The 23308-nt window shown below is 38.8% G+C and overlaps 2 protein-coding genes across 3 annotated transcripts in view; both read right to left on the minus strand.

Moving 5' to 3' along the window:
* Positions 1 to 6771: 6771 nt before the first annotated feature.
* LOC130905838 (annexin A1-like) lies at positions 6772 to 16798 on the minus strand. Of its 2 annotated transcripts, none has more exons than XM_057819562.1 (12): positions 16694 to 16798; positions 16535 to 16631; positions 16351 to 16456; positions 15519 to 15613; positions 15254 to 15367; positions 9885 to 9975; positions 9673 to 9809; positions 9514 to 9607; positions 9194 to 9289; positions 7432 to 7490; positions 7180 to 7302; positions 6772 to 7076 (listed from the first exon to the last, which is right to left on the minus strand). In XM_057819562.1, the coding sequence occupies exons 2-12, from the start codon at positions 16601 to 16603 to the stop codon at positions 7020 to 7022; spliced, it is 1041 nt and encodes a 346-aa protein (XP_057675545.1). In that variant the 5' UTR covers positions 16604 to 16631; positions 16694 to 16798; the 3' UTR covers positions 6772 to 7019. The 2 variants fall into 2 exon arrangements, with proteins under 2 accessions (XP_057675545.1, XP_057675544.1); XM_057819561.1 differs by having other exon boundaries at positions 16535 to 16608; positions 16694 to 16758.
* A 2045-nt stretch (positions 16799 to 18843) lies between these two features.
* The window catches only part of tmc2a (transmembrane channel-like 2a), a 39251-nt gene continuing 34786 nt past the window's right edge, over positions 18844 to 23308 (minus strand). The window contains exons 18-20 of the mRNA XM_057819560.1: positions 23139 to 23217; positions 19320 to 19440; positions 18844 to 19219 (exon numbers count right to left, since the gene is read on the minus strand). Coding sequence (XP_057675543.1) covers positions 19023 to 19219; positions 19320 to 19440; positions 23139 to 23217 — 397 coding nt within the window. The 3' untranslated portion in view covers positions 18844 to 19022. The remainder of the gene's footprint in view (positions 19220 to 19319; positions 19441 to 23138; positions 23218 to 23308) is intronic.

Genomic DNA, 23308 nt, shown 5'->3' on the forward strand with positions numbered 1-23308 from the left:
TGCTGCAGTTTATTGATGAGTATTTCAGTGTTAATGGTGTCGAATGCTTTGGATACACTGTAAAAAATTGCTGTAAATTTACGGCCAATTTTGAACACTAAAATACCGTTTTTGTGTTAAACAGTTTACTACTGTAGTTAGCAATGCATTGTGGGTTACCAGCATTAAAGCAACAAGACAAATGCTGTAAATGGTATATTAATGTTTCAATTACATGACACTACCGTATTTTGTGGAAACTGAGTTTTGACTGGAAATTTGGAGCATGGTCAGAAATCTGACATCTTTTACATTGTGGCAATATAGACTGTGTTTTTTGCCAATTTAAATTAAAATAACTAGATACCGCAAATAATTTGCCATCAAATCCTGGAGGACATAATTAGCCATAATTTGGATTTTGGAGACTCTTCAGAGGATGACTTTAGATGACATTTGCTGCTCTGCAGTGCTTGTTCTACAACTTATATTGGGATTTATGTGTACCAATTTATTAACGGTGAGTTAATTAAGTCTTACTCATATTACCTAAATTATTGTATATTAAACTAAAGTTCTGAGGATTGGTGGATAGCGATATATAATATTGATGTTAATTCCTCTGGAGTGCCAGTAGAGGGCAGTTTTGTATTGTTTTGCAAAAGATGCAGCTGAGTGAATTTTTTGGGGAAATAAATAAAAGGTGTTTGCCAGTGAGCGGTTAAAAAGGCAAAATCCGAGTGTCTCATATGTATCCAACAGTGGAGTTACAATACGATAAAATTTATTTTTAATTATTTCTCTATTTATATTATTATTTATTTAATGAATTTATTATGTTTATGTTTTGATTGTTAGTAGTTTTAAATTTTAATGTTGCAAATGTTAGCTAAATCCATTAGCGTTAGCTGTAGCGGATGATGTATGGGGCCTCAGACTAAAACACAATCACATCGACGCAAACACCAGACTGGATGTTTTGTTGGCCTATAGGCTATATTATTATATTATTTGGCGTCGCCTCCATTCTATTCTACTCATATGTTATATGTTTCTTGTTGTATCCCCACTCTGATCTAAACTGGCCCTTCTCCAAAAATTGTAGTATTCTATCACCCTGAAGGCTGATTTACAGTATGTGTCTGTGTAGCGGTGACGGCGGACCTATGCCATTAACGCAGACCTGATTATGACCCTACACCATAGCCTGACGTGAACCTCCAAAAAGTCCTGACTACACATCACGTCAACACGCTTGACGTGAACGTCGAAGGACTGTGATTGGTCCGCTCAGAACATTGTTTCCGGTTCAGCACAACAACAACACCATTTTCAAACATTCGCAAACGACTTCTTTGTCGCCTACGCTTCAACATTTGTATTGACAACATTTGTTGTTTAATATTAATCAGCTGCAGCTGCAAATGCACACGTTTCATCTCCATTGCCATTGCTGTCAATGACCAGTGGAAAATAAAGGAATTCGACAAGAGTCCCCCAAAACCACACAAGTACAAAGCCACACCAATCTAGTGGCTGCGACAAACTTTGTCCCCACATCACACATGGGACCAATGTTTACATTTGGAGTAAATTAGACAGGTGCTTTTTTGCTTCAATTTGTTTTTCTTTTTAGAAACTCTTACTTCTTCATATTGAAGAACCCATGCAAAGAATGGGGGTATTATGGACAATGATTTTTTACGCATACTAAAGTCAAACCCTGATAACCATCAACAAAAAAGCATTGAGCAGACAACCAGGGCGTGAACTGGAAAATCACTGGCATGCAAGCACTATGGAAACGATGCACAGCTGGAAGAGATTGGCCAATCAACCCATGAGCAACCCAGAGCTATAAAAGCAGGAAAGGAAGATGGCAGCCTGGTTTGGCTATTGACACTTGCAGTCCTGTGCAGCTGAAGACGTTGGCAAAAGATAACCAGAGAGGCAGCCGGTAAGCAGCAGAATTAAAAGATGAAATGTGCCAGCAGCGGCCATTAGCACATGGCTTGACTCACGGGTGGAAATGTTTGGACAATTGTAGTATATTGTTTAGGGGTAATTTGGGATTTGTCCTTGACCGATCACCACTTCTGACCCAGCCTGCCTCCCTGACCTGACTACGCCAGAGTTCCAGCCCAATCAACTTGCTCACCTTGTCCTGCTTGACCAGACTATGCCAGCACTCCAATGAGCTCAACCTGTCCTGCTTGACCCGATTACGGCAGATCTCCAGCCTGCTCAGCCTGACCTACACGACCCGATCCTGTCCGTTTTCACTGCCTGCCAACACGATGAAATAAAACCTGTTCTGTTTCGCACCTGACATCAGCATTTTTTTCTGTACTAGACGGAAATATATGCATTCATAGATTGTAAATTCATTTTCTGAAATACCGTTAAAACACAGTATATCATTGAAAACGCAGCGCACTGCAGCTCCTCAGTTGCCTGCTCTTTACTGTGAATTCTGGTAATACAGGAATATACAGTTTTCCAGGATTAGACTAGTACTGTTAAATATTTTTACATTACCAAGACTGTAAAATAAGTCTGGTAATGGCAGTCCCGCTGACGGACTTTTAGTGTATTTTATATTAATACAGGAATCAACCGTTTTTCTGGATTACGGACTATTATTGTGAAACATTTTTACATTACCAAGACTGTATAATAACTGTCTGGTAATGGCAATCCTGCTGACACTTTTACTGTATTTTCAATAAATTCAGGAATCAACAGTTTTTCTGGATAACTGACTATTACTGTGAAACATTTTTACAATACCAAGACTGTAAAATAACAGTATATAAATGGCAACCATGCTGCCAGCTCTTTACCGTTATTTTACAGTGAAATTTTTTACAGTGTAGGTCTAAAAAAATGCCAACTCCAAAGTCACCTTTGTCGATTGCATCATAGACTTTTTCTGTCAAGTCAAGTGCTGCCATATATGTAGTATTTTCTTTTCTGAATCCATATTGTGATGGGACAATGATGTTTAGTTTGTCTAGATAGTTATTGAGTTTGTTGTGGACTATTCTTTCTAAAACCTTGGAGAGGGTAGGCAGAACTGATATTGGCCGGTAATTGCTCAGATCATTTTTATTCCCAGATTTAAAGATTGGTGTGATTCGTGCAATTTTTGCGATTTGGGGCACCACTCCAGAGAGCAGAGACAGATTGATACAGTGGGTTAGAGCTGCAGTGATAATGTTGGAGATGCGTTTCAGAATTTTATTGGATATTCCATCTGCTCCAACTGAGTTTGAGTTCTTCATATTCATGATTATTTTATGTACTTCGCCACAATTAGTTGGATTCAGAAAAAATGAGCCCAGGTAGTTACCTGATAAACAGTCTCTAAAGGAGGCATTTTGAGGCTGGCTGATTATACTAGAGATGCTGCTACCAATAGAGACATAATAATCGTTAAATTCGTCAGCAAGACTATTATTTGTGGCGGATGCGTTTGGATTGATATCATGGTCAGGAAACACAGGAGTTTTTTGTCCTTTATTTAGGACCTTGTTTAGTACTCTCCAAGATTTCTTGTAATCACCACGAGATGTGTTTATCAATTCTGCATTATAATTACTCTTCCTTTTCCTGATAGTATGTGTGAGTTTATTTCTATAATTTATATATTCATTTTTATTATCATAATTAGGTTTATTTATATATTTTTTGTATAATTTATTTTTGTGCTTAATAGATTTTAATATGCCCTTAGTGATCCATGGATTTTGATTCAATGTGCTGCATTTGATAGTTTTTTTCTGGAATGGTTCTTTGAATCGAGTCAGTTATTTCTTTAGTGAGAGTCTCAAATGCAGCATTAGCATCACTACAACAGTATACTCTATTCCATGCCTTGGCCTTTAAGTCCTCATTCAAATGCTGGATGGTTTCTTCATTTAGTATTTTTATATTTATTTAATGGTGAATGGGTGATAGTTTAATAGGATGGTCAATAAATAGTACAATGGGCAAATGACCCGAATGTCAGAGAGTACACTAGATCTAGTGCTTGTTCAGGCTTCTGATGTTTAAATGTAGAAATGAACAATTATTTATATTTTTCAACGCTTGTAGGTGCTCAGGTTTGTACTGATTGCGACTTATGTTTCTATAATAGTCGATACACTGTGTCACCTCCTCTCCTTCACTGTGTAATTCATTAAATGCCATTTACAATGTAGTGCAATTTACTGACATCCTGTAACCAACACACACACTTAAGAACATGTAAATATACATACACACACTCATCCATGCCAAAAACGACCCGGCCGACATACACACATACAACCATACACTCAGACTTAAAGTAATGCTCTGTGAACATTACCAACTATATTGTCACAGAGCAGCCAGGAAAATGAGGAGGGCCTCGGTCTGTTCAGTTAAATATTATTTAAGCCAAGTCCTAAGCCAAATTGAGAAAGAGAGAAGAAATAATATTAAGTAAATAAAATAGATGAGAGGGAGAAAAGAGAGTGGGAGAAAGACGAGTTGTGATGAGAGGAAGGGAAGGAAAGTAAATTGAACCGTCTTCCTGGCTCCGTGGTTGTCATGGTGACAGAGCCGCGATCTGGGGACGTCATCACCATGCGTCTGTGTTTACACCTGCAGGGAGGCTGCATATTGTATCTTGACAGACTGTTCCTCACGGAGTTTAGGCATTATCTTTAGGTCGTGCCACAGCATATCAATGGGGTTCAAGTCTGGACTTAGACTTGGCCATTCCAGAATGTGTATTTTGTTCTTCTGAAACCATTCTGAAGTTGATTTACTTCTTTTGGATCATTGTCTTGTTGCAGCATCTATCCTCTTTCTAACTTCAACTGTATGACAGACGGCCTCAGGTTTTCCTGCAAAAATCCCGATAAACTTTTGAATTCATTCTTCCATCAGTTGCCACGTTTACATGGAGCCAAATATTCCAATTACAATCGGAATATTTGTTCAAACCGAATAAATGTGTTCCATATAAACATCTCATTCGGAATGAACAGGCCCAAACCGAATGGTATTTCATTCCGATTCACAGGGGTGGAATATTCCTTTTCCCAAACCGATTAGAAGTAAAATTATATCATGTAAACAGGGAAGCGGAATGGTGTCTGGTTGCGTTCTTTCTGCGCATGCTCCGTACTGACGTGGTGACGTCACTTGGTGACGCAAGTAACGTCACTTGCAACATGGCTTCCAAGCACATGCACAGCGCACCCATACAACTTTTTAAATGAACGGCGTATCATTCTGAAGTTTTGTTTCCACTCGAAAAGTTAAAACAGCAGCTGATCTGACGATCGATCTCCATGTTTTGCAACGTGACGCTTTGTTTTGATTAATCTGCGCATGTCAGACGGCAGTTGTCAAACGTCCTTTCGGAATAAAGGCAGTCACATGTAAACGCTGGATCGGAATAGATGAAGTGACATGTAAACAGCTGATGTGAAATTTCCATTCAGAATGATTTGAATCGGTATGAATAAAAGTCAGCATGTAAACGTGGCTAATGATTACAAGTTGTTCAGGCCCTAAGGTGGCAAAACAGCCCCACATCATGATGCTCCCTCCACCATGCTTCACAGTGAGGATGAGGTGTTGATGTTGGTGAGCTGTTCCATTTTTCCTCCACATATAACGTCGTGTGTAACTCCCAAACAATTCAACTTGGTTTCATCAGTTCACAAAATATTTTGCCAAAACTTCTGTGGAGTGTCCAAGTGCCTTTTGCGAACATTAAACGAGCAACAATCGGGGTTTTTTTAGACAGCAGTGGCTTCTTCCGTGGAGTTCTCACATGAACAACATTCTTCACCACAGTTTTACATAAAGTTGATGTGTGCACTGAGATATTGGACTGTGCCAGTGATTTCTGTAAGTCTTTAGCAGACACTCTAGGGTTCTTTTTTTACCTCTCTGAGTATTCTGCGCTGAACTCTTGGCTTCATCCTTGGTGGACGGTCATTCCTTGGGAGAGAAGCAACAGTGCCAAACTCTCTCCATTTGTAGACAACTTCTCTGACTGTCGATTGATGAACATCCAGACTTTTAGAGATGATTTTGTATCCTTTGCCAGATTTATACGAATCAACAATCGTTGATTGCAGGTCTTCAGACAGCTCTTTTGACCAAGCCGATACACAGACAATGCTTCTCTACAAGACAATGCTTCTCTACAAGACAATTCTTACCAGGTGTGTGTTTTATAGTGGGTAGTGCAGCTTTAAACCACTCAGTTATTGGGCACACATCTGACTAAAAATGTTTGTAAAAAATTGGTTTCAATTGCTCTTTCAGTCTCCTTAGGCAGAGTGTTCACTTACATATTTTCCCCCTTCTGTAATTGTTTGCATGCTATCCTCATTAAAATATGAAAACCTATAAATGTTTGGGTGGTTTTAGTTAAGAGACACTATTTTTCCATCTGTGTGATTTTGACAAAGATCAGATCACATTTGATGGTGATTTTATGCAGAAATGTGAGAAATTCCCTAAGGTTCAGATACTTTTTCATACCACTGAATCCATTGTAGTGACCACTTTTCACCAGAGGGTTAAAATTTGTATTCTACCGTTAATGTTACTACTTACTAATGACCTGGTTAATCAGACCCATTCAAATCTATGTTATACTGTTGTTGTTCAGTCAGGTGTTTTTGATCTACAATTGTAATTAGCTGGGCTCCAGCACACAAAATTAATGAGAACAGCCAGCACATTCAATGGAAGGAGGAAATGAAAATAAATGTGCCCATCAAATATTTATCAGTACTAATAGAATTTTTATTAAATTTTTTATTTGGAAATAACTTAAGCTTTAAAAGACACTTGAATCCTCTCTCTTTTCATCCATTTTTTTCTCAGTAAACATACAGTATAATCATGCAGCATCTGCTATTACTAATTTTATCACTATCAACTAAACAGACTACCATAGCAATTTCCACTAATTCAAAGATATGAGACATCTGATATTCTCTTATTCGCCTCATTTTCGTCTCAAATTTCAGTGAAGTGGTTTCTCAGTGGGGTCCACACAGTCCAATGAGGATCTTCTCAAAATGATGCTCTGTGTCTTTCTGTGAATACAGGTAACAAAAGTTTAAACCCGTAATGCAAATATCATGACTGTCATCTAACTGCAGCTAAGCCTTTCAGGATAAATGGCATAGTTGATTTTACCAGTATGTCCTCCTGTAGAGTTGCATCATACATAGCCCTGTATTCTTCCAGGATTCTCTTCAGGTCTACCTCTGAGCGACTTACTAACACCCTGATCAGTGTATCTTCACACGTTCCGTGGCGCTGCAAGAGAACATTTAGAAAATAGAATAATTAATTAAAAAATAATAATAAAAGGCTGACACCGAGGGCAACTCTAATAATTTAAGAAACATTAAAATACTGTAAATCAAACTGTTAGGTTATTCATACCCTCATAGCTCGATGGAGCTTCTCGGCAAAGAAGGCTGGTGTGCTCCACGCACATTTCACTGAGCATAAAAGAAATAAAATATTGTAATTTTTTATTGCTTTGATTAACGAATAATACATACATATTCAGATTTGATGTATTTTTCACATTCAAACAGATAAGTGAAAAAAGGTTGGTAACTAGAAAATGCAATTTCTGGAGAAATTGCAATGGAAGCTTTTGCTGTGATGGTTGGTATATCGGGTGACTTTTTGTTGATTTTGAGGCATCTTGAACTTCCTGTAGATATCGGGCTTCCTGATGATTTGGGCGCTTTTCGGGGTCACTTCCTGTTCATATCGGGTCACTCGGGCTGGAAATCCAAAGGAGTAAATGGAAGTTTTTGTACTATCGGAATGAATAGCAGGCGAACAGGGCCATTGGAAATTAAGGGGAAATTTTGCCCATTAGAAATGAATGGGCATGTTTTTGGCAAATTTTGGCCGAACCAAACTGTAGGACAAGTAATGTTTTCAAATTTCACTTTTTCTTAAAAAAAAAAAAAAAAAAAAAAAAAGGGGTTTTGGGCTAATGGTCATTTTTGCAGCAGGGCCGAGAACGAAAAGTGGTATTTGGTGTATGGCAAAATGGCTTTTGGCACGTGGCATTTTTATGGTATGTAGCAAAATGAATTTATGTATGTAGCATTTTTTTGGTATCTGGCAAAATGGATTTTGGTATATGGAATTTTTATTTGGTATGTGGCAAAATGTATTTTGGTATGTGGCAAAATGGATTTGGTATGTGGCATTTTTTGGTGTGTGGAAAAATTGATTTCGGAATGTAGCTTATTTTTTTCGGTATGTGGCAAAATTGATTTTGGTATATGGCATTTTCATTTGGTGTGTGGCAAAATAGATGTTGGTATATGGCATTTTTTGGTATGTGGCAAAATGAATTTTGGTATATGGCATTTTTATTTGGTATGTGGCATTATTTTGGTGTATGGAAAAATTGATTTTGGTATGTGGCATTTTATTGGTATGCGGCAAAATGTATTTTGTCATATGGCGTTTTTATTTGATATGTGGCAAAACTGATTTTGGTATGTGGCAAAATGGATTTTGGCATATGGTGTTTTTATTTGGTATGTGGCAAAATGGAGTTTGACATGTGGAAAAATGGCTTCTGGTATATGGCATTTTTATTTTGTATGAGGCAAAATGGATTTGGTATTTGGCTTTTTTTTTTTTTTTTTTTTTTTGGGTATGGAATTTTCCATTCATTTTGAATGGCAGAAAAACGGGTGGTTGTGATTTTTGACCATACTCTTACCATTACAGCACATTGACATTCAACTGGCACCCAAGTAACGCCATATACGACTACTGTATATATAAAAAAAGCCATGTACCAAAAGTCATTTTGCCACATACCAAAAAAATGCCACCAACAAAAATCCATTTTGCCTTATACGGTTAAACGGTTTTGGTTGGGCGCTTCAGCGAAGAAAAGCCATTAAAATCAAAAAGAATATTATAGATGGTAGCGCTGCATTGCATACAAAACTACCATCAACTAACCTTTCATATGGAGCAAAAAATGTACACTGTATTTGAAATCCTACCTTTCAAATGAATGCTCATTTTTGATTGACATCACCAGAGATGTAAACGATTACCTGATCCTTTTTTTTGTACTGAATTCAGTAAACTCACAATCATTCTTAAAATGTGTGTCAGTGTGAGTATGAATGGAAAGTGACATTGAGTGCATGCTCACCAATGTCAATGAGACAGTCTTCAATGTCTCCTTTGAGCTCCATGTCCAGAGCTTTAGGTAACGTCATGTCACTGACACAGGCATACATCTGGAATGCTAGCAGGAAAAAGGGGACACAATCAAACATTAAATATTATAAATAGTATTTGCCACACAGTTATTATTTGACATCTCAGGATCAGCACATTTGCAATGTTCTCTACTCTGCAAGGCATGTTCTACCTGTTACCCAAGATGGTTGTGGCTCTACCTGTTTGTTCGATCTCACGAGTCAAGAATTGCAGCGGAAGCATTGACCTACTTTGGAGTCACACACTTACTTTTGGAGAGTTGAGGCCCACTGCGTTTCGTCAAAATGTCCAAAAAAGGAGAGATGTCCACTCCTTTTGTATTCTCACCCGCGTCAAACAGAGTCTGCAGGTACACATCGCAGGTTGATTATTTTCTTGAATATTTTGGGGTTAAGGGAGATATTTTACCTTGGCATCCTTTTTGGCCCGATCCATGTCAACATCCGTGCTCTCATCTTTGTCGGCCTCCAACATTCTCAGAAGTGCTGCAGTGAAGTCACCGCTTGTTTCATCCTTAATAATCTCCTTCAGGTCTTCCCCGTAGTCTGAGAGAAAACGAAATGCTAACTGGACTCAGTTCTTGAAAATGGCATTCACAATGGTAGTTTTCTAAGCCAAACCTTCTTTAAAGGCCCTCGTCAACTCTCGGATTTCTTCATTTGACCTGGTTGCCAGAACCTCCACTAGGACATCTTCATCTGTGCCCAGTCTCTGTTGCAATACAATCAAACGTTACTAATGGTACCATTGCATGTATACAAAAACTACTACTGATAATGTATTTTCTTTTTCCACCACCCTGCCGAAACCGTTTTGACCCACCGACACTGTTCATACACCAAAACAAACGGAATTCTCATGCGACGTGGGCTGTCTTTTGTTTGACTCCCCCAAGAAATGCAGGGTTTTTTATGAAAAAAAAAAAAAAAAAAAAAAAATTCTAAACATTCCTTGTACTATTTTTTGGGGGTCAAAATAACATCATTTATACATAAAAAGGATCCAGGAGTCCAAAGGGCACAAAAATTGCATTTAGTTTTTGCTAAAAACATACAGTTCGGCCAAAATTTACCAAAAACATACCAATTCATTTCTAATCGCAAAAATTTCCCATTTATTTCCAATGGCCCTATTCACCATTCATTTGAATAGAACATAAACTTCCTTTCACTCCAATTGATTTACAACCCACGTGGCCCGATATCAACAGGAAATGAATTCAAAATGCCACCAAATCAACAGGGCTTGACCCAATATACCTAACCCCGGTAGTCATGAAGTGCTTCGAGAGGCTGGTGATGACCCACATCAAAGACTCCATCGACATCACTGTGGATCCTCACTAATAAGCATACAGGAACAACCGCTCCACAGATGACGCCATTTCGTCGTTGGTCCACGCAACCCTCACCCATATGGAGAGCAGGAACTCCGCCTGCTCTTCTTGGACTTTTCCTCAGCATTCAACACCATCAGGCCACAGACCCTGGTGCAGAAGCTCTCCACACTTGGACTGAGTCCGACTTTGGGGAACTGGACTTCCTGACAAACAGACCACAGACTATCAGGATCCACAACATCGTCTCCTCCTCCATCACCCTCAGCACTGGCTCACCACAGGGCTGAATGTTGAGCCCCCTCTAGTTCACTCAACTGACGGCGAAACACTCAAGCTGTCATGTTGTCAAGTTTGCGGACGACACAGCAGTAGGGGGACTCATCACTAACAACGATGAGTCAAAACACAGAGAGGAGGTGGAACACCTGCTGGAGTAGTGCAGAGCAAACAACGTCTGCATCAATGTGCCAAAGACCAAGGACATGGTGGTAAACTTCAGGAGGGACGGACGCCCTCACTCTCCCCTGTACATCAGAGGAGTGGCTGTGGAAGTGGTCTCCAGCCACAGGTACCTGGGTGTGCACATCACTGGAGACCTCACCTGGAGTACAAACACTTCCCATCTGGTCAGGAAGGCCCACCAGCGCCTGTACTTCCTCAGGAAGCTGCGGACAGCTGGACTCAGGAACTCCGTCCTCACGAGCTTCTACCACTGTGTGGCGGAGAGTGTCCTCTGCATCTGTATCAGCGTGTGGCACGGCAGCTGTACTGCTGCTGAGAGAAAGGCTCTGCAGAGGTTGGTGAGGGCTGCACAGAGGACTGTGGGGGACAGCTTTCCCAACACCGCAGACCTTTACACCTCACGATGCAGAGGCAGGGCCCTCCGCATCATGAAAGACTCCACCCACCCTGCTCACAGTGTGTTTCAGTACCTTAAAATCAACATGAAGTGACCCGATACACCAACCATCCCAGCAAAGCTACCACCACAATTTCTTCAGAAATTGCATTTTCTAGTTGACTTTTACAATTCAAAAAGTTCATCACTGATTTTAGGATAAATTTTCTCAATTACCTAAATACCAAAGCAATGCCTATGGGTGAAAATATCTTTAATTTATTGGTTCTGTGTATTCAGAAATGAATGAACAAAGTGAATCGATCGATATATTTGTTCAATTCTTTTAATCTCGCGCCATGAAAATGAGTAACTTCCGGTCAGAGTCTGGATTGAGGAGGAAGGCTCATCTTCACTATACAGCCATTACTATAGTAGGCAGAATGACTGTGTATTCAGCTGATTTTGTGGATTAATTTGTTTATTTTTCGCATCACGCCAGTCCAATGTGCTGTAGGCTTTTGTTGCTGCACAAGGGAGACGCATGTGAGCCTTTTTGGGTTTCAAAAAGATCCTGTTCACTGGGAAGATTGAACAAATTAAGTCCGACAACTGTGGGATGGACGAGGAAGTGAGTAAGCTACGTGTTTCATATTATGTCAAATACTGGGATAATGGCACACATTTTAATAAAGAGGTGGCTTGCATTTTGTGGGTTACAATGCTCCAGTTCCACCAAAAAGGCGGGAGTGGCCCCCTCCCTCAGCTGACGATCGGCGGCTTGTCGCCGAGCGCTCGTGCTCGGGCAGCCACGCGCTCTAGTCTGTGGTTTTCGATTGTGTAGACACCTCCCCCCTCTCTCGGCCCTCTTCGTGTGCCCGACGAGAGAGCACTATCCTTGGCTTGGGCTCGGACTGACTGTTATTTGTCATGACCATTCAATTTATTTAGCAATCAGGGAAAAATACTTATAGCCAAGAATATCTTGTTAAAATATGGGAGTAGAGAGAAAAAACAATGATCACATTTTATAATATGCTCTCTAGTCATCAGCCTCGTGTTTGTTGTCGTTCTGAATCTTCCTCCTCCTCCAAATACGACTCAAACATATATGGCTGTATCACACACTTCAACCAGAATCAGTGAAAAAAGCTTCCTCCTCCGCTGGGCTGAATTCTGAAATAGCTACTCTGCCAACGTCATCACCCAGATAGAGGCCATTATGATAAACGGGGCTAAACGGCAGATTAAAAGACTCATTTCTCGTCATCTGTGCTTTGCCATATTGTTGTTTATAGTCAATTTGTCTCAAAACTTGATTTTCCTTCCAATAATAATGTTATTTAAGATTTATTTTATGGTGTCACAGGCACTATAAAGGATAACAGCATTATTCTTTTCAGTAGTAAGTGATCTAATTAATTACTTTTCCCATCTTTGCAACGCCGTTACCGTTACTGAGGTTGTGAAGGCGTCCGTTACTACGATTTGGTTGAATGAAATGCAAGTTGTTTGATTTAGTCACAGCTTCCTGGGAGAGAGCAGAGCGGGAGGGGGGAGGAGGGAAGGAGGGGGATGACGCCGTTGCAAAAGTAATGATGATTGGCTAGCTGGCTCGGAGTGTTAGCGTAGCATTCGCGTTCTCGTTAGCATTAGCGTCATCTTAAACCTTCGGGCAACTTTTTACACACAGTTTGTGGCGTACAGGTGGGTACAATTGATTGAAAATAATGTATTATTTATTCCCTGCTGAGTGTGCATTATCATCACCAAGTTGGCGTTGTCCTTGTAGTATAACATTTTTTTTTCTATTACCAAAAATAGTCACTTGTCCTAAACTTTTTTTTTAAATTATGTATCCATGAACCTTGTGTGATGTTTTTTAATAAAAAAACAACTCGAGCAAAGATAGGAGAGGGAGGAGACGCAGAGCCTCACCTGCTTATTGAAAAATATATCAAAATATATTAGGAGTGTGACGATACACACAAGTCACGGTTCAGTATGTACCTCGGTACAGGGGTCACAGTTCGGTGCAGGTTGAGTACAACAGAAAAACCAAAAAGGCTTTTTTTCTCACAGTATTTGAAAGTTAAAATTTGTATACTATTACACTCTTATATAGTAGGTGAAATTAAAATAAAAAAATGTAAAAAGTGTGACCTACGTTTTTTTTTTTTTTTAATGAAAAAAATCAGTTCAATTCAATCACTTAATATAAACATCTCTGGTGTGAAAGATGTTATAGAATGTATAATGAAATAACTAGGCCTGTCAACAATAACGCGTTAACGACCATGATTAATCTGGAAAAATTAACGCATTAAAAAAAAATAATGCAATTTACCGTTCACACTAAGTTTAGCCACAAATGCCTCCCGTAGTCCCACACGCTGATGTTTACATTGTCCGCGCGGCAATGCAGGACATAATGCAGCCAGCCACGATGAGTGAGGATGATGACCAAATTCCGTTTTAAAAAGCTGCCTAATGGAAATCTGCATAAAACCAAAGTTGTGTGCACATACTGATGTAATGAACTGTCGTTCGATCGAAGCTCAACCAGCCTAAAGTACCACCTTCGGGCACAGCTAGTGTTAGCAATGACGCTAACACTGCGGGAAACAAGCCGCAGTTATCAAGCTACGCTGGCAGAGTGCGGACTCGGACTTGTCAACAAAAGACAACAAGTAGGTTGACTACTGCTATCGCTACATTGGTATACAGAGACTGTAGAGTGTAGACCCATTAACATAGTCGAAGACGAGGGCGTTGAAAATCCAATGACAACAAACAACAACGACAGACCACTAGACAGGTACAAGGCAGTGCTAGCATGGACTCATGTCCACTACAGAGGTGCCCACAGTAAGCTGGCCCATGCAAAAAAAAAGGTATCTGGTCACACCTGCCACAACTGTTCCTTGCAAGAGACTGTTTTCTTTGACAGAGCACACTGTTCAAAAGAAAAGGTCTGCTCTGTTATCTGAAAAAGTCAACAAGCTAGTTTGCCTGAGCAGTTGGTTAAAAAAAATAGAGTATGACTGGCTAACTTAAGCAGTGTTTCTAAACACCTTTACACACAGTTTAGTTTAATGTTTTTCAGTTAAGTGTGTGAAAATTGACAATTTATTTTATATCTCACACAGCTTTCAGGCCATTTAGTGTAAAACTGCAAATGATGCATTTATTTGTGTGAAATGTTCAATTTAACAGACAAGTTGTTTACACATTTTTTGAAACACTAGCTATTGTTACTGTATTGTGCTTGTCTGCTCTTTAAATTGGCAGTTAATTTTGGGTAATATGCCAAACGGTACTTGAGCCACATTTTTAGTCTGAGGCACTTTAATCTGTTAAAGCTCTTTGCTGTATTATACAATTTATTTTATTTATTATTTTATACGAGTTGTTAAATAAAATTTTAAAACTCTATTTGGTTAAGTATTAATTCATTCACACATCATACATTTCAGTTTAAAACAAATTTTAAGTCAATTATAGTATTTTCCCAATTTTTTTTTTCCTGAAGAGCAAGTTTATTTATCCCAAGGGAAATGTGATTCATCATGATTAATCACACAGTTGACATATGATTAACTAGATTAAATTTTTTAATCGTTTGACAGCACTAGAAATAACGTGTACAAAATGTCACAGTTACTTTGCTGAGTAACTAATTACTCTTACAATAAGGTAACTGAGTTACTAACTCAATTACTTTTGGGAAGAAGTAATTTGTAACTCGAACTAACTACTTTTTTAAAAGTAAGATTAATGACACTGTTCCTAGTAAAGTATTGATACAATACCTTGGTTGCAGCTCTGATCAGGTAGGCGTCAAAGTGGGCTGGCGGCATTAGTAAGGCCAGACATATGTCCTCTAAATCTGACCTGAGCGCAGACTTCAGGGCTTTGCTCAATAGCTGCAACCCATGGAGAGAAGATCATTCATTAGAGCAAGTAAAAGATGAATGAGCTCCAGCTCACCCACAACCCAAATGAGAACAACAACTATAAAATAGAAAGACTTGATAAAAATAAAATTTGACCATTGAAATGACATGATGGTACAACCTGACCAGTTAAAGCCTCATAAACTGCTTTGATCTTCTGTCTCTGCTCATTGTTTCTTTTGACCAAGACTGAAATAATTACATCCTCATCCACCCCTGCAAAAAGAGAAAAACAAGTTACTCTTTCATCTGTTTATCATATTGCTTTTAAAAACTAAATTAAAACTCTTTATATGAGTTTACTACAAGTAGACATCCAATCCATTTGAAGTGGGAGGGCTAGCAGCGAGTGAACAGACGATATCTATCACTGTCAATGGCAGCCAATGGATTAATAGGTCTTTATTAGAGGTCGACCGATAAGGGATTTTCACATGCCAATGCCTATATCGATATCTAAAAAAAATTGTAGGCGATTGCCAATATACAAATGTATGTGTAAAGCACGTTCATTATGAAAGGCAATTTTTTAAAAATTGCTTCAACAGTTTCAAATTTACAATAATGACCTGAGACTTAAAGGGTTAATTCGGTCTGGTGCTAACAATTCCAACTAAGAACAGTACATCATTTTCAAATAATTAAACCTTCCAGCACATCACGATGAGATAAACACAAGTGAGAGTGAGTGTTTAAGAGGATGCTCCACATATCGGCCCGATATATCGGTCGACCTCTAGTCTATATGTCTGAGAAACACCATTGTAGTGGTCATATTGGTATCTTTTAAATTAAATTGGGACCATTTAGAATGAATGAAGTAAAAGTTTTCGATTGTTAAAATTCCACTTACAAGTGATATACAATGAAGAAAGTGAATGAAGGTAAAGTTAGCACTTGTCATTAAGTATTTTTAATTAATTAAATGCGCAGATTAGAAAGTGCACACATACCTTTACTTTCAATTGCACTTTGCAGAACCTGAGCATCCTTAGTTGCATTGAAGTTTGGGTATGGAGACACAGTCCCGTAAAACACAGGTGTCAACTTTCCTTTGACCTAAAACCAATAGATTTAACCGAAAAGTGAATCACTCACTGAGCTGGATATATCCAACGCAGAGCAGGTTCTACTCACTTTAATTTGGTCATCCTCAGGGTTTCTGTCATGGATGATGTTTTGGAAGAATTTCTTGAGGAAAGACATCTTCTCTAGGCAAGATGATCAAAACAATCTAAAAATTTTTTATTTTTTTATTTATTTTTTTTTGAGCACGAGAAGCGCTGGGAAACTTACTTGAGCTATTCGAGACAGTTTTCACAATCTGCTTTATAGTTGAGAAGGGAATAAAAGTTTTAAAGTAACCCCACCCACCAAAAACACACAGAAAAATCTGCACAAGCTGAACCAGTCGTATGCCACCTTTCCGAACACACCCAGCAATCAATGGGTTTTTGTCTCTCTGACTGGTTGGGTGACTTCTGTTCTGACTTGGTGTGTGTATAATTGCTTAATCTTTTAACCAAACAGTGTAATTCACATGAACATGAGGGCAACTCAGACGAAAACAGTTGGTTTACTTAATACCTAATAAAATAATGCAAACTTAACACTATTCTGGCACAACCATCAGGATAATGTGTTCGTGTATGATGTTGCTGAACCTGATCATCCACATTTTTACATGTTCATCCATTCATCCCCCAAGTCAAATTATGATTGGATGTCTGGCGCTGTCAATGGCAAAGAAAAAATTAGCATTTACGGCCAGTCCTCCTAGTTTAAATGAGTAAGATATCTACCGCAGTCATGCAATCAGAGGTGAACTGGAACTAAAAAATGGCCCTGGCATTTCTGTCCTGGACGGCCCACCTTGAGTGGGTGTGTGGGTGGGTGTACTTACTTTGTTTATATAAGAGTGAAGGAATCTGACCTTTTAGCCAGATTACCGGAACCACGCCAGCCGAACCGCCGGACACAGCTCCAACGACCCGGGCCGGCGAGACTCCGACAACCCGGCCAAAAGACCAAACCCCGCGCGTTCACCTTAGTCTTAACCCCTTGTACTGACTGATTTTGAAAGCTGGGAAAAGGCTTCGAAACACAAGTTGACAATTTATTCAAGTCGACAGCGATCAAACGGCATGGAAAAGCAGCAACAGACCCAGGCGAGGAGGCAGACTGGTTCCAGGGTCGCCATGTCACAATTCAATAAATATTCCCAAGAAAAAAAAATGACCACGATTAGTTAAACATTCAGTCTTTTTGAAGGCTCTCGCGGGACGAGCCATGGACAGGAAGAGGGGTGTGGGACGGGCCCTGGACAAGAAGAGGGGTGTTTGGGTCTTTTTCTGTTGCAGATTTGGCCGGTCAAGTTTGTGTGTCACCGTTGCTGGGTCATGGTTAATGAGGCAACTGAGGTGGGAGGTCGGCATGCCTCACTGTCTGAGAGGGGCTGAGCTATCAAACTTGGAGTTCTTTTTGTTATCGGGTGTTGCGGTAGTACAGGATGTCCCGCCATTTGTTCTGGACTGTCCTGAAGAGCTGATTGCGGGATTTGGTGTTGTAGACGTGGGCTTGTAGATGTCTTGCCTATCACCTGGTAATCAGTCTCAATCTTGCTCAGTCAGCTGCATGACGCATGCGTTGGGCTTCCGTGGTCAGAAGGCGTCATGTATCTCTTATGCCCTATGTCAAATATATTCTGCTTGTTTTACTTAAACTATGATATAAATGCTATTTATTTTATACTGGGTACGTTAGAGTAATTCAAACAGTCAAACAGTAAATACAAGAAAAGATACTATTCCTTAAACAGACCGACTTATTTGTTTTTTCAGGACCAATACCGATTATTAGAAGTTAGAGGGACCGATAATTGATTTTTTGGAGCCGATATTCATTTGCAGTAAAAGTGTAAAAATGGAATGATGCAAACACTAAACTGCATTAAAATGCCTAAAGCATGTTTACACTGAGTTTTTGGATCGAAACATGATAAGTACGCGATAATATCTCATTAAAATCAGCATGTCTTTAATGATGCTCGCTCATGCTCGCACCTCGAGTTACTGGAAAGCCACAAAAAGACATACATTGCAGTCGAATGCTAGCGCGAGAATTATAGACACAGCAGGCAAACTGACTACCGTGTTATCTAATATCTTTTCGACTCTTGTTGCCATTTAGATTGCTTACTATGTGGTAGTTCATCCTATGTCCATTGTAATGACCACTGTCCTTGACAGGGTCATGCATGAATAATTATTCACAACTAAACACCCCAAAAACCCAACAAGTACAGTCCACTATTTTGACTTGATTTAAACAGTGGCTATTTAATAATAGTAAAAATAAATAGTAGCAGCAATTTAATGACAGTTGTATAAATGGACTTGTATCATGGCATGTTTAGTGCCATTTGAGTCATAAATGGGTATGCATAACAATAAAGAGTCATTTTGGATATGCAGCACAGTGAAATTGTAGATTGAATTTTCCAGAAATTACAACAAAACTTTATTATGTTTACAAAGTCAAAGTAAAGAGGGCCAAATTGCCATCCCTGTGAGTCCAATTTATGTCGTGATCCAAAAATTGCAGATCTATGTTAAATTAGCTGGCATTATCTAAGAGGAGCTCCTCTCCCGCGGCCTCGCCCTCTCCCTCGCCCAGGACCCTGTTCTCTCGGTCCAGGCGGTCGAACCACTGGCTCCCGACTGGAGGGATTGGATGTTGCCAGTGCCACGTCTTTCTGAAGGTGAACTCCTTTCCCAGCAGCCCCAGGTTTGGTTTTCATTGGCTTTGGATCTGGTGTCTTTTCTGTTTAACAAGAAAGAGGAAACACAATGACATCAATGACCAAATATTGCAGTTTGCACTTGGATTGAATTGGTTTATAACTGAGTCAATGCTTACTAACCTGGCTCCGGAGGTGGAGCAGGGGGTGCCAGAGAGCGGTTTGGCAGTAGATCCTCTAAATCTTTCATAACTTCATTAGTGCTGTCTGTGTTGTTCCTCCGGTTTTTTTCTTCATCGCGGGCCTACAACAAATAATAAATTTGAATAAAGAAAAAAAAAAAAAAAAAGAAATATATAAGGAGGGGTGTGATGTAATGTTGTGTTTTGATGATTGTGTTCAACTGAGCTAGAACAAGGCTAGGGCTACTATTTTTGATAATTCTTTATATTTTATTGTATTTTATTCTAATGCCATGGCATGCCATGTCTTAACCTTTTATAGGGCAAGTGACTATTTATGGTCATTAAAAAAGATAAGAACAATTTATTATATTATTATTTTTTATTTATTAATGTTTATCTTATTTTTTTATACATTTTGTCATTATAAATAAATGTATTAATGAATACAATGTCAATACAAAATAAATAAGGCGGAAAACACAGACAAGGCTGAAAAAGCAGTTTCTTATCTTGCACCCCTCTTTAAAATAAACTGCTGTATAGCCAAAAGAACTGTTGTTTTTGATAGAACAATATGTCTATATGCTGCCATAGCCGTTTCATGGCGCATTATGCCCCCGGACTATTTTTAATTTGTCCATTTTACCCTGGAGACCCCCTTTTACAGACGCCGCACAACCGCTTTTGTTTCAACCCAGCCATAAAAAGAAGGCTGGTAATTATATTCATTATTCGAAATGTCTATCATTTTTAGCTTAGAATCATAAATTGATGTCTAAGAGTTAGTTTTTTGAAAATGACTTTATAAAATTATTTGTCACAATGAAAAAAATTGTCTGTCAATAGGTCACGGATATCTACCTCATAACTATCGCTGAATTGTATTTCTTTTGTACTGTCGCATTTTCCCCGATATTTTAGATGATAAATAATTGATCCAAACAAACAAACAAACAAACAAACAAACAAAAATGTTCAAAAGAGTAAATATTTGAAAAAGAAAATCTCAACCACTCCTTGATGTCTGCGATTTCTGCATTGAGACCCATGTTGTATTCCCGTGTTTCACCCATAAAATCCCCCAAAAGTCCGGCCGTGGCCAATCACAGCTGTGTCTTTACCCTGGGTGAGCCATGCTACACACAGTTTTTGGATCAAAACAAGGTAAGTACACGATAATATCTCTTTAAGCTCATGGTGTCTGTAATTATTCTCTCTCATGCTCTCACCTCGAATTAGGGTTTAGGGGTTTAATTTTTTTTTTTCTTTTTTTGAATGCCCTCTGTTTAAAATTTTTCTTCCCCCAAAATATAGAGATTTTAAGGTTTCCAATGATGTATCACACATGATATGCAAGACAATTTTGAAATTTGGCCAAATTGGGGGTCTCAGAGCGGAACTTCAAGTTACCTGAGTGTTTTCCGCCGTAAATAAAATGTATAAAAACAGAAATGTACACTGCTTACAGCTCCAGGGAAAACACTCTCAACATGCACGTGTGCACGCACCACACGCAAACACAGACGCATGCATCGATAAATCGCAGCCGGGAAAAATACCTCATACCACCATTCGATAAATTTACTAATTGCATATTGCGAGGGACTAAAGTTAAATCAGAGCCCAGTAAGGGTTTTATAAATATATAACAAATAAATAAACCTCCTAAAAATCATAATCTAGTCTGGCTTAGACTTCATAATGATATTGACGGGTGAGATTCAATCTTCACTGCGCCACGCCTCAAAGTAGAGGGCCATACCACAATCCGCTTCAGTTATTCGTAGTCGGTCGCATCAACACATGCAGCGAGCCAACGCCAGATTTATGCTGAAAAAGTACGAAAGCTGTACCGCATACAAACAGGAAGGATTGTTTCAGGAGTGATTTGTTTGAGGATTTAAGGTAATTATTAGGGTTGTTCCGATCATGTTTTTTGCTACCCATCCGATCCCGATCGTTTTAGTTTGAGTATCTGCCGATCCCGATATTTCCCGATCCGATTGCTTTTTTTTTCTCCCGATTCAATTCCAATCATTCCCGATAATTTTTCCCAATCATATACATTTTGGCAATGCATTAAGATAAAAATGAATAAAACTCGGACGAATATATACATTCAAAGTACAGTACATAAGTACTGTATTTGTTTATTATGACAATAAATCCTCAAGATGGCATTTACATTATTAACATTCTTTCTGTGAGAGGGATCCACGGATAGAAAGACCTGTGACTTTGTATATTGTGACTAAATATTGCCATCTAGTGTATTTGTTGAGCTTGCAGTAAATGATACTGTAGCCATGCCCAATGCATGATGGGAAGTGGAACCATTACTGTGCGTAGTGCTATCAATTGATATATCTTCTCTGCGTTGGGAAATAATATAAAGTGTTAAGCAAAAGATCATTTGCTACCTTGCTTCCCCACATTGCATTTGCTTCCCATGATATTTTTAATGATAGGGAGAAGGATTGTAAGGCTTTGGCCAATTAAAAAAAGGCGCCAAAGGCTGCCAAAATTCACTCTACTCATTATACACTGCCTTTTATCTCTCTATATAGGTAAAACAGCGCCATTACAGATTGAGTGCGACAAGGGTGGGTCGTGCAGCGCATGCATTAATTGCGTTAAATATTTTAACGTGATACATTTTTTACAAAATTAATTACTGCCGTTATTGGGATAAATTTGATAACCCTACCTTAACCCTAAAGACTCTGGATGAGTGTAACATATTATGTTTGTAACGTTAAATACAATTAGAAAACGATTTAATTAAAAAATATATATATATTAAAAAAAGGCATGGCCGATATTTTTTTGCCGATTCCGATACTTTGAAAATGACGTGATCAGACCCTCGATCGGGACATCTCTAGTAATTATTATATTTTTCGTTTTTTTCACAAGAACTTTGAACGTAAAAAGCTCTTTGTTGTAAGACTGCCGCCACACAAACAAGAATCGAGACAGTTTTACGTCCATATCGATAAAAAATTCAGGGATTTAAGCATTTATTCACAAGAATTTTCACTGGAAAAGCTCTGTTTACATATGGCCGCCACATTGAGCAAGAGACTATCATCGTACTTCAACATATTTATGTGAAATAAATGCTAACTGCACGTTTTTTTCCTTTTAACCAAGAATCGAGACTGTTTTACGGCCAAATCTACACAGGAATTTAAGCATTTATTCACAAGAATTTTCACTGGAAAAGCTCTGTTTACATATGGCGGCCACCACATTGAAACAGGCTAGAATCGTACTTCGACATATTTACGTAAAATAAATGCTAACTGCAGGTTGTTTTTTTTTGCTTTTAACCAAGAATCGAGACTATTTTACGTCCATATCTATAAAGAATTCAGGGATTTATTAAGCATTTATTCACAAGAATTTTCACCGGATAAACTTTGTTTACATACGACGGCCACCACATTGACTAACAGACTAGCGTCGTACTTTGACATATTTACATTAAATAAATGCTAACAGCACGTTGTTTGCTTTTAACCAAGAATCGAGACTGTTTCACATCCATATCTATGAAGAATTCAGGGATTTAAGCATTCATTCACAAGAATTTTCACCGGAAAAAGCTCTTTGTATTTGATTCCACTCGGTCAGCTTTGATGGCCACGCCAACAATGCAGGCCCCCTATTAATCGCCCCCACGTCCCATTAATATAATTATGAAGTATATGAGTCTGGAGTTCCAAAATAGAGCCCTTAGTATGCAACAATATACTGTCTATGATTTGGAAGGAACGATACTACGAGAAGTTTTACGATTATCGTCTCCATTTACCATCTGCATTTTCTTCTTCAGGTCAAAGTTGGAGTTCTTATACGCCTCCGAAACAGAGTTCAAATAGTAGATAGCAAGTCTGCAAAGGAAAGATACGTTTTGATGGTTCTAAATGATAACAAAGACTACATACCTGAAGTTGTTTGCATGCTTTTTTTTTTTTTTTTAAG

The sequence above is a fragment of the Corythoichthys intestinalis genome, chromosome 17, assembly GCF_030265065.1.
Source record: "Corythoichthys intestinalis isolate RoL2023-P3 chromosome 17, ASM3026506v1, whole genome shotgun sequence".
Lineage (NCBI taxonomy): Eukaryota > Metazoa > Chordata > Actinopteri > Syngnathiformes > Syngnathidae > Corythoichthys > Corythoichthys intestinalis.

Coding starts and splice junctions, on each gene's coding strand:
- LOC130905838 (XM_057819562.1), bottom strand. CDS start 16,603: ATGTCTTTCCTCAAGAAATTCTTCCAAAACATCATCCATGACAGAAAC. Junction 9,976..15,253: donor TGATCAGAGCTGCAACCAAG/GTATTGTATCAA, acceptor GTATTGCAACAG/AGACTGGGCACAGATGAAGA. Junction 7,077..7,179: donor CTCTACAGGAGGACATACTG/GTAAAATCAACT, acceptor CTGTATTCACAG/AAAGACACAGAGCATCATTT.